The 11,593-nt window shown below is 46.2% G+C and overlaps 1 protein-coding gene across 2 annotated transcripts; it reads right to left on the bottom strand.

Moving 5' to 3' along the window:
* Nucleotides 1-3,279: 3,279 nt before the first annotated feature.
* LOC115336569 (purpurin) lies at nt 3,280-10,433 on the bottom strand. 2 transcript variants are annotated; one of them, XM_030003815.2, is made up of 6 exons: nt 10,302-10,433; nt 9,270-9,387; nt 7,671-7,807; nt 6,054-6,166; nt 4,743-4,955; nt 3,280-3,510 (listed from the first exon to the last, which is right to left on the bottom strand). In XM_030003815.2, exons 2-6 carry the CDS (start codon nt 9,384-9,386, stop codon nt 3,500-3,502), a joined length of 591 nt encoding a protein of 196 aa, XP_029859675.1. In that variant the 5' UTR covers nt 9,387; nt 10,302-10,433; the 3' UTR covers nt 3,280-3,499. The 2 variants fall into 2 exon arrangements, with proteins under 2 accessions (XP_029859675.1, XP_029859674.1); XM_030003814.2 differs by lacking the exon at nt 3,280-3,510 and having other exon boundaries at nt 3,687-4,955.
* Between the last annotated feature and the right edge of the window lie 1,160 nt (nt 10,434-11,593).

The following is an 11,593-nucleotide window of genomic DNA, read 5'->3' as shown; positions in this document are numbered from 1 at the left end:
CATGAAGCCTGTAAAAACAGGATTTGATCATTGTGTTCTGGAAACTGCTCAAAACTCTTGTGTCAACAACTTAATCTTGGGCCTGTTCTCAAGATGTAAAAGATAGCTTGATTGGTGCAAGTTCCAACATTACATTAAAATGAAGCATGAAGGGAGCGTGACCATAAGAAATTTCAAGGCTGAAGTAGGAACTTAAATGCATAGATTGCCTCAGTTACCACAGCCTAGGGAAAACTGGTCTAACTCAACATGGTATCGTAGAATCGGTTCTCGGGACTTGCAGTGTCCTTGCTGGGAGGAGGTTCACTGGTGTGTGAAGGACAATATCCTTGCGGGGTTCCTCCTGCTGTTGCACAGTCATAGCCTTTCTGCCAGCACTAAAGGACCTTCTGAGGGCAAAACAACAGTCCTTTTCATTCGTAAACAGCTTTTTCTCTTCTCTTTTTAGTGGAAAGTTTGTGCGGGACAGATTATGACTTGGGACCTATACATGCACTTACAACCAGGAAAAATAGACTGGTTCTCATCAGCCAGCTCAAACAGCTGACAGAAGTGTGTCTGCCTCCAGACATGCCCTGGGCATTTTATGCTGAACTCAGTGGAATAACAAGGGAAGTATAAGTCAGATCAGAATACACTCGTAGCTGCCTGCCCTACCCTACCTCGTCTTTCACATTTCCTGCAGTCAGTGGAGAAAAATGGATATGAGCTAACTCCCATCTGATTATTAACTTGCCAGATCATGTGATGAGGGTCTGCATGCAGTCCTGATGGGAATGTGTTCCCCCAGTTCCTCCAAGAACAAGGCAGATTCCTGGGGCAGGCATAACAACATGGTGTGTTCTCCCAGAACCACTGCTATCCTCCTATGAACGTGGAGGCCCAACCTTGTGTGGTTCAGGAGGGATTTCACTGCCTAACATGTCTGGACAGACTATACCAAATACAATAAGGATGCACTTGGTTCTGCATGTAGATCCTTCTTGCTGTAACTCCCATCTGCTCTAGTCATACATTTATTATAACCATAGACATTAAAAATCCCACTTCTGTAGGACTGGTAGTATTGATCTGAATGTCCTGGCCAAAGGCCAGGCTCCTTCAGCTAAGGGTTAGCATTGTCTAATCATTGGTGATACAAGTCCTAAGTTCACAGGTCTCCACCCCAATACTTCCTCATGGGAGGGGGGGCAAGTGGTGAACCTTCAATCAATGTACTGACCTTGCACTTAGTCCAGCACAAAAGGCTGATATTTTTTCAACACTCAGTAGTCTCTAGCTATGTGGGTTTTGTTTGCATTGCCTGCTGCTGCTCTTCGTTTCTGTCCTTAGCTTTAGATGGTAGTTCACCATCTTGTTCCCCATCAGAGTAGCTTTCCATAGACCAGAAGAGCAAGGAACACCTTTATTTGATGCTGGCTGAGAGCCTTAGGAGTCCCACCTGGAAATCCTGGGAAACACAAGCTTGAGAGACTTTCCTGCATCCCTGGGAAAATGTCTCTGGCCTTGGAGAATAGTCTTTAGTCAGGGGTTTTTATGGTCCTTTCAACAGATGCAGTAGATGATAGATAATCATTGGATACTGTAGATAAGATTGTGCAAGCATCATGCAGAAGTTGTTTATAGAGTAGTGCTCTGAAGGTCTTCACTCAGTATCAACCTTGTGCCACATATCTTTTGAAAGCCCCAGGAGCGGGGCCTGTTCAGCTTGATCTTCTCTCTATGGATGGTAATCACGACTTGTAAAACTTTGTGCTGCTGAAAAACTGCAGGGTTCAGCAGGTGCTGGGGGTATTCTGGACTGGTAGTTTTATTCATAGGAAATGTTAAAAGTTAATGTGATTTTACTAAAAGCAGTTGGAAATATAGGTCAAAAAATGTTGACTCGGGTTACCCTTTTTCTACATGGAGTTGTCTAGATACTATTCTTTTGGTTCCATCTGTCTAGGAAATTCTTGGCCATAAAAGCTGTCAGTTCTCTTTCAGTTCTACACCTCTCAGATACTGGAGGCTGGATTATGAAGGCAGTGGGGAGTAACTGCTCATTTAAAGCAATGTCCTAGTGTTGTTGAAAGGAACACCTGCTTTATTGCATTTGTGATTTAGGGGCTAGTTAGAAATACTCTGTGCAGACTTTTGAGTATTGAGATGTACGAGATACAACCCTAAGATATTACCAGGCAGCAAGGATCACTGTGATAAATTCATCTTATGTATTAATTCATCTTATGTATTTGTTAATCAAACCGGTTTTGTAAGCCTTGCACAGTGTGTTCGCTTTTGCAAGGCAGTGTTAGCTCCTGCAAACAGGTGCAGTTGGAAACTTTGTAACTATAAGGTCCTGATAAGTGAACGGGATAGCTCGGCTTTCAATGCCTAATAAGGAAATATTTTAAGGCACGCATGCTCTAAACGACAAGAAACACAGAAGAAGACTACAACCTTCATCCCACAACCCCCTTAGCAACCACGCGCGCAATCGCAGAAGGCACTGAACAAGGCCACGCAGGCTGGGACTCTGGGCTTCAGCCCGGCAACCAAGGGCTATAAAAAGGGGACTCTAAAGGGGTTGGGTGCGCGCCTGTTGGTGGAGCAGAGACTCCCCGGCCGCCCAGCGCTGTTTTGCCTGTTTGCTTCAATAAATTTTGATTGGACTGTCCACAGGCTGGCATATAATTTGTCGTCGCCACTTATAACAATCACACTGTCGGCCTCATCTCAGCGTTGTTGTTCAACAGGATTTCTTAGCTTCAGAATTTAAGTAGAAATGTTGGAGAGGTACGTTGTATATGCCAGGCCCCTGCAGGCACCCACAAGCCTTTGTTGATTTGTGCAGCCTCACCTGTGACGTCCACCTGCCTTCTGTGGTCCACAGACCCTCTTCAGCTCAGCCCAGGCCTCTGCCCCCTTGGGAACCTTGCTGCAGGTTACTCTGCCTCTGACCTGCTCTCCAGTCCCGTTTCTGGCCAGAGCCACCTTGCAGGCATGCCTGTGCCCTGCCCTGTGCCCTGCTGCCCTTGCTCGCTGGCTGGACTTCAGGTGAACCCCAGACCTGCCCTGTCGCCATGCGTTTGCCTGATGAGCAGCACTGCAGGAGACCTGTCCCTGTCACCACACCTGCCCTGCTCCCCCTGCTTGGTGCCAGGGAGGGACACTGCCCCACCTGTGCCAGGGCCACCCTTGGCTGCCGTCTTGTCTCCCCTCAGCAAGCAGCCTTGCTCTTCCTGCTCTCAGACAGGAGAGCAGGTAACAAAAAGCAGTTCCAGAGGTGTCTTTTTAAAAAACATTTATTGACAAATGCCACATTAGGTATTCCCTTGAAAATTCAAATATCAATACTGTATTCCACACAGTTCACAAAACCCCCAACATTTTCATGTGTTTTTCAGGAAAAACACACTAGTCCGTACTATGATTTTCTTTTTTTATTAGCTGAGTGGCAACTTCAAGACCAAGAGGTCTGGTTTCTGTGCTTAAGGATAGGATCAGCAGTGTACTTTTAGCAGGCCCCTGGAAAGAAAGAAAAGTAAACTTAGTCTTTGGAAGTACATTCGCAAAGAAGTGCTGAGTTTTCAGTGAAGCTCTAACTACAACCTTCCTAGAGTACTTCTGAATCACAGTACGAGATCAGGAGCCGGCGGGGGGTGGGTGCAAAAGTTGCTGTTCGCATTGCTCTGTGTCTGTTGGCATAGCACTTGCGCAGCCTTTGCTACTCACAGCTAGCCATGAGTTTTCAGCTTACGTGAGTGCCTAGGCATGACCCCGCAAACCAACCACCCTCCCCCTGCTACAGTAAGCAATATGGAGGGGCATGGGGCAGGGATGCCCATACCAGTCCCATAACCTTGGACGATACCAGCACCTGCTCTGTAGTGGAGGACTGCCTCACACAATGATGTGCCATTAAGGAGGTTTTAGCTGCTATTTCTTGTCTAGCAGTGCAGAACACGTGTGTTGTTACTGCGGCAATCCCCCAGTGCAGGTCCTCGGGCCTGGCTTAGTAAAGGGTCCATCTCCAGCAAGGCAGTGTGCGTGTCAAGGGTGTGGGCACTCAGCTGCCAACAGAGAGAAATTTCTGCCTCCAGCATAGACCTAAAAAGTTATCTGCCTATCACATGGACAGCCTATGAGCTAGAAGATCAGCTCCCATGCCTCCAGAAAAAAAAGTTCTCTCAAAATGGGCTTTAGACACACTCTGTTCGCCTGTATGTGGTACAACTGCTGACTCCCACTGCCAGCAGACACAGTCAGAACAGCTGCTCAGGGTCCCTCATCTCTGCTACTCCCAGGACTGTCCAGGACACAAATCATGGTGGAGCTAAGAAGAGTGAGGGTGCTCCTTCCTAGAGGCAGCTTCCCCTCCTTTCCTGGAGGACAGTGCACAGACCTAAGGTAAGGTGCTGTTATCCAGGTGGCCAAGTGCAGAAACACCAGGCTCTTAACACCCGTCCCTATCCTATCTATTAGAGTAACAAAGCTGATCTTCCTTTGGTAGTGTGCCAGTTTCAGCAAACAGGATTCCTGTAAGGGCAAACTTAAGGCTGCAGAATCACCCTGTAACAGGCTCTCACCCTTGCATGGTCTTCCCTTTGCAGCTACTTTCTTATTAGATACAACATTTAAAAAAGGTACTAAAAGACAACTTATTTCCTACGGTTCTGTTGCATTTATAGTAAATGTGATCACCTACTCTACAAGCCAGTGCAGCCATTTCAGTGAGTATGCTAATTAGCCTGAAGTACCTGACTGAAGCACAGGCTGGAACTGGCCAGACATGCAGATTTCTTCCTGCTTCTGACGCACAATGCGCTGAATAGCTGGGGGGAGGCCACGGGGATTGCGTGAGAAGATCAGGGAGTAGCCATCGTCACAGGACCCGTCCTCCTTTAGACTGCGGCAGGCATAGGTAATGGCATAGTTATCATAGTCAGTGTCAATCACCCAGTAGTTGTCCCCTGAAACATCAAAACACACATGTTTGTCATGGTGGGCAAAACAGAGCAGAGGAGGATCTAGTCATCCTGCAGGAAAATGCTTCACTTCAGCACAGGGCAGGGATAGCTTCCCAAAGGATCTTAAGTCACTTCCCACATCCAGCTTATCTCCGCACCATGAAGTGAAGAACTGGGACAAGCACAGGGCATCTTGAGACCATGTTGTTCCCCATGACCATTTCACCTTTGGTTTCTTGTTCTAGGCTAGAAGTATTAGGAGGATGAGGGCTTTCGAGGTTTTCAATGAGAAAAAATTGCTTTTAAGTCTCTCACTCAAGCATGGGGGGCGGGCAGGGCATACAGATTAAACTTTGGCCATACAGATTAAATTTCCTATACAAGAAGCCTCAGCAAAACATGGGTCCTGTTTTCCAGCCTTGCTCAACTAAAAGCATTTTGGTGTGGCTTATCTGCCACTACTAAATGTATGTACTTCTTTCTGACACATTAGCAGGCCAAGTCCTGCCCAACTTCCACAGCTGGAGTCCCACAGCTGTGGGAGACTCAGGCACAAAGTACAGGGTGTGCAGGCTGCATAACTGAGGTTCAGCACAAGCAGTTTCTGCAACGGGGACTTCAGTTAACAGCTCCATTTTGTTGAGTCCAGCTGTGTCTGTCTGAGGAGAACTGCGCCTTGCTGCTGGAGTGCAGATGTGGGTCCATATATTGCCTCCATTAGCTGTGAGGAGTACAAGGACAATTGACCCTCAGCACTTTTATAATGCCCACTGCGGGGCCCAGGACATATTGCTTCCCTAGGTTCAGCACCCCACTTGGCTGTACAAAAATCTATGTGTGTGGCCCATTGCCTCTAAGCTGCATTCTCCCTGTTAATATATATGCTCTGTAGGTGGGGTTTCTGGGGAGTCTCTGGATCCTGCCTCTTCTGTGGAGATAAAAAGCACTGCTTGGATAAAGCGTCCCCCCAGAAAAGGATGCTTAGTCTCCGCTTGGAGCAATGTGAGCTCAACTGTTTTTCCTGCTCATATACTGAAACACAGAAATCTGGGCAGCTGTAAGCTATCAACCAGCACTGTGGGGCTGGAGAAGTTCACTCACCACCACTGGAGAGGTAGCTGGCCAGGCCTTGGTAGGTCATGTACATTTTTGCTGGAGTGGTTGGGTCAGGTACTGTATACTGAGCAGCCATGTCAGCACAGATCACCCAGAACCTGCAACAAGATCCATGAGACTGAAGGTAAAACCCTGCAGCATGTGAGCTTCAAGTGGGTGTCCCTCATCCAGGACTTGGGCAAGAACCAGGCTATGGTGCAGCACAACAGCCTCAGGCATGGGCATGGCCTTTCTTAATGCAAAGTCACTGTTTGTCATTAAGTAATGCAAATCTGTGACACACACCCCCCCCCATCACTGACAATGTGTTGCTGCTGTCTGGTCACCCCCTCTGCTGTGCAACTACGCTGTGGCAGTGCCTTGACCGTCCTTCAGATCAGCAGGTTTTTTTCCACCTGTTTCTGTACAAGCAGACAGCCACCAAGCAAAATGATGGCTGTAATTTCTTGACTCCCTGTTAGCAGTTTGCAGAGTGAGCTGACCTGCATTTGGACTCCTTTCGGTTCATTTGCTGTGTCCCCGGGTGGAAGTGGGGAGTTGGCTCACAGCCACCCTGCTCTCCAAGGTAGTAAAAGGCCTTCACACAGGCTGTGGGAACTCTGTAGGTGCCTGAACAGCCCATTTTCATCATCCATTTCTTCTAATGCCCTTCTCTGGTTGGCATATGTTTGCTTTGAATACCACCCGCATCTTAGCACAGTTTGCCAAGTGTTACATGGATTTGTGAAACAGTGGAAGGGTCTTCATTCCTTTCCTTGCACAGGCTGTGCTTTCCCTTTACCCTGCCGTTGCAGAAAAAAATTCCTGGCAGCCTTGAGACCCCACTTGCTTTCTGAAGAGTCCTTTCAGGAATCTTCCCAGCTGCACTGCGTAGTATGTCTGCAAAGCTTCGTTTGCCCCAACCCAAAATATCCTGGAGTGCTGTGCTGTTAAGACTTTTAAGGTTCACAGCCACCTCCTCTATTTTGTTATTCATGCAGTTAGACATTTTTTGGTAGTTAAAGCACAACAGAACTAGTGCTAGCCTACTGGAAGCCCCAGATTTTCTTTCATACACCCAGAAAACTATTTAATCGCTTTACATGCTGTAATTCCTTGTAGTAACCACGAGCAACAGGCAAAACTCTTAAGCTTCCTTCTGTCTATTCAGGCATTACAATGGCATCCAAGAGTTAACCACATGTTTTCCTCTGAAGTCCATCTAACACTGTGTTGAAAGATCTGTGAAAGTAGTGCTCGTTTACACTCCTCTCCTTCCCCTGAACCTCTCAGTGAAATGAGAGCTGTCCTGCCCTTGCAGCCCCACAGGCTTTGCTAGCTCCTCTCACTTGGTTGCTATTCATTTACCTAATCATTCCATCCTTCAAGATTTGACTTGACTTTATGCAGTTTTGTGAGGGACCCAGACCAGAGCCAGGCTGAGAAGTAACCCAGGACTCAAAAGTGTCTAGCCTCTGGCTTCTAACGTATTACCTTGATTGAGCTTCCCTTTTTGATGAAGAAAACCTGGCCTTTTTTTGTGCTCAGGATAGATCACCATCCATGTCACCCTCCTCTAGTACCTCATGGCAGCAGGTAGAGCTGAAAGTCAAGAGAGCTCACCCAAAAAGCTTCACTCGGCCTTTGGAAGATGCTGTCATTGTGCCATCTTCCTCCACGGTGTATTCAGCAGAAATGTTGTCCTGAAGGAAAAGGCCTTCTGGATCCTTCTTGGCCAGGGCATACCATTTCCCTGCATACTAACATGAAAGACTATTAATACCTGGATTAACCACCATGGCAAGATTAGCACAAAAGCATTTTTGTAAACATAGTGCCCTTCTAACCACCCATTGCCTGGCCTGTGGAGAAAGTCTGAGTTTGGGTGGGTACGTAGCACACAGGTCCTGCTACGCCGCCTGATGAACCCTTGCCTCTCTGCCAGGAGGAGTGGGTCTAGCAGCTCTGCACTTCTGTGTGCATGGACTCATGGTCATGTGAGACATTCCTGTCACAGTGACCCCACACTGAAAGCTTCTCCCATCCCAAGATGCCTGCTGGGAGTCAGGCTGGTTCTTCCCTGTTTCCATTCAGGCCCCTGCTTTTCCGTGGAAGATGCCATTGACGATACCAAACTGCAGTCACAAAGACCTTAGCAAGCTGGCTGGAGACACTCTTGTGGCTGCCGGGGGCCACAGTGAAAAGGGTCTACCCAGCGCAGCAGAAAGCGATGACTCTGTGCACTATGAAGAGGAAAGGATGTGTTGGGGAGACTAGCAGCAGGGGGGAAACGAAGTGAGATTAAGGGGAAGAAAATTTCTAGGAAAAAATAGGTCCCTGAAAATGTACAAGCAGTATCTAGTACAATGAACACAAGATCTAAGCAGGTGACTGACAGAAAGGCCCTCAAAAGTTAATATTATTAGAAGAAATATTGAGGAAAGCAGAACTTAGCTGTGTTAAATTTGATTTTTCAGTGAAGCTAATGAGAGCTGTTTGGCAAGTTACATGCTTCAGCCCGAAACAGAGTCCATAATTCCCAAATAGAAGCCTGAGAAAAACTTTGACTTTTTAAAACTGGGATGTTCCCAAAGCTCTCCCCAGACACGGGTTTGTTTCCAGCAAAGCCAATCTTGGATATAGAGGAGGTGCTGGCCCCATCACAGCTGCAGCTGGAAGTGATGTTTGCTGAGGGACAGTCAAAATAGGTACTGGCACACCTCTCTGGACCTTTCCAATTCCAAATCCTTTCTTGATTTCCTCCTCAGAGGCAAGCAGATTAAATGCTGTGTTTAAACAAGAGTCAGTCTGTGTTCAGGGTGCCCAGCTAGATAAATTTTCAGTTTGCTGTGACTCCCAAGAATGGCTGGTTGTGGATGCAAGTCCCCCAGGCCATGTGTTTGGGCTTTCTATCTGATGGGGATCTAAGTTGTTTCATTCACCGGACTGCTCAAAGCTGGGATCTGTACTGAGCTTCGAGTTAACAGAAGACAATGCCTAACAGAATAGCATCCCTGACTTTCAAGGCTGGTTTTACCATAATGCTCAGAAGATTAACAGTAGTGAGAAAAGCAAACTACAAGAACAGTGTCTGAGAGAGAACATACAAAAGAAGTTAAGTTCTTGGTGAGGAAGCCCTTTTGATTAACAGAACCCATAACCTGGAAAAACAGTTTATACATGAAGCTTCTTCACAAATACTGTTAAAGAAACCATAATTACCCTTTTTGGATCAAAATTGTCTTTCACAGAGAAAGACTCCACTGCACAGGTCTGAGCTAGGCTGTATTCAACAGTGGAGAAGACCGAGGCCAGGAAAACATACTGTGCGTATTTCATTCTGCAAGACAAAAACAAATGTGGAATTTTATTTCATGCAGTAGATGTGGGTAGCTAGTGCTGTGCCTACAGATACAGTCCCCTCATTTTAAAAATAGGTACTTTCCATGCTGAGTAGACTACCAACTCCTCCACTGAGAAACCACTGGGTCCCTGTGGTGCCTAAATCCAGCCAAAACTGAGCATCAGTGGCAATTATTTGCAAGTATATTTTGCTTACCAGTAGTAATATTGCAGTTCATATTTTTACATTATAAATCAAGCCAGACTCTGGATAAGGTTGGTAAGAGTTGATAAAAATTTGCAATTTTTTGAATTTTTGTTTTCACAAGAAGAATAATGTTCTGATGAGCTCTGGTAAAGCACTGTACGTTGTAAAGATATTGTTTCTAATTATTTCATGGTGAGTGTCCACTTTGCTTTCAAGTCTGCAAAGCTGTGTTCTTTATGGCCAATCCTTATCACTGAAACAGGCTCTTCCTAGCTGCCTGCTTTAATGGCAAAATACATCTTGGTATTGTCAGCCCTCAGACCATTCCCTCTACAAACATGACAAATAATATTTGATTTCTAGAGGCTTGATCTGCCATTGCAGCACAGCCACAAGGTGGCCATGGCTTTATTTTTCTCCTCAGGTATCCCATCTCATCTCTATCCCAGCGTATTTTTTTTTCACACTTTGGGAAGAGAGCACTCGCATATACCTTCTTGCAGAGTATTTGATCCTGAATACCTGTTCTGATGCCAAAATAAAACAGTTACCTGAAACTTGCCTGCAGGATCCAAGCTGAGCTACCAACCCAGGGCTTCCAAACACCCGAGCAGCTACTCTGTTCCCAGCTGCTGCCACGCAAGCTGCACTTCCCTGCTGCAAGAGATGTTAATCTGGCCCACCTCTGCTGAAGAGAGACCTACCTGTTGGGGTAGAGATGTTGGAGATCCCTGAGACTACTCTGCTTCAGTCTTCGGGCTGCAGTCAGCAGGAGAGTTTTGTGTCAATTGCCCTCCAGCTGCCTTTAAATAATGAATCTGCAAAGTCACTAATTGGTTATTTTTGCTCGTGTGCCTGAATAAAACGCTTAATCTTGGATAATCCATTATGTAAAAACCAACTGTAATCCTCACACTGGTGGGTTTGACTGCTATACTAATACAACCACAGCTTTTACATAATGGAAAAAGCTGCCCAGAAAGCTAATAAGTCTGTTGATGTGATTGTACCGCACCTTTGTCTCATTGAAGTCTTTCTGCTTCTAACACGTGTTAGGAGAATAAGCACAGAGCATTAACCAGAGAAACTCATGGACTATACATACTCACCTGCATAGGCACATGTTCATATTTGACAACTTACATGGGGTAGATATATGATTAGCTCTTCCAATATCTGCATCATCAAATTAAGGTGATCCTTGCAAGAGTAGAAAAATGTTATGTATTATCTACTGGGGGGGAAAAAAGTGCAAAAATAAAGATTTTTGCCTTCATGTTCACTATCAAAATCTTGGAGTTCCCAGTTCTCCTGAGCACTGAAACATCTTTATACACATTCTTCCCAGCTCATCTTGTCAACATTTCCAGGTACATAAATACTATAGCTCTCTCCTTCCCAAGATATTCTTCCTAGAAGCCTTCCATGGGGGTACAATAAAGCACAAAAAAGATGAGAAGGCAGAAATGGCTAGAAAAATATTTTTGGTAGCAAAACGTGCCTGCTGTTCTTACAATTTCTCCAAGTGCCCAAAGGATTTCCCCAACTGCAAAGGCTGCTCATGTAGTCTTTTTACCCAGGCTCAGCGGGGAGATTGAAGACTTCAGACACTCATCTAAGAGTTGCCAGCACTGGCAGTTACTTCTCCCACTGGTACCGATCCAGCAATCTGGACATTCAGAGTAAAGGCTAAAGCCTTCTGGATGTGTTGGACTTGCTGCAGAGACCACTTACAGCCACTTGCCCAGGAATTCCTAAACGGAAGCATGCAACTTCACCCTGTAGCTGGTGTGACCTGTGTTGCTTTCCAGGCAGCTTGTTTAGGGTTCGCCATTATCTGGGAAAGACAGTCCTTGCTTGCTGCCAGAGGAAACTTTGATTTGGTCTGTGTGCAGCTTCCACTTACACTTTAGAGGGAGGCAAGGATGCTCTGCATGCGCATGTCTGGCAGAGGGACTGAGCATACCCCATTCACACCATCTGCGTGGCTTCAAAG

Source organism: Aquila chrysaetos, chromosome Z (genome assembly GCF_900496995.4).
Source record: "Aquila chrysaetos chrysaetos chromosome Z, bAquChr1.4, whole genome shotgun sequence".
Lineage (NCBI taxonomy): Eukaryota > Metazoa > Chordata > Aves > Accipitriformes > Accipitridae > Aquila > Aquila chrysaetos.
Note: the sequence above shows the minus strand (reverse complement) of the source record. Positions and strands in the feature narration are given on the sequence as shown.

What these genes read in the sequence shown, in the direction of transcription:
- LOC115336569 (XM_030003814.2), bottom strand. Translation starts at nt 9,386, where the DNA reads ATGAAATACGCACAGTATGTTTTCCTGGCCTCGGTCTTCTCCACTGTT. An exon ending in ACAATTTTGATCCAAAAAGG is followed by an intron (nt 7,808 to 9,269) that starts GTAATTATGGTT and finishes CTTTCATGTTAG; the next exon opens with TATGCAGGGAAATGGTATGC. An exon ending in GGCCGAGTGAAGCTTTTTGG is followed by an intron (nt 6,167 to 7,670) that starts GTGAGCTCTCTT and finishes ATCTTGTTGCAG; the next exon opens with GTTCTGGGTGATCTGTGCTG.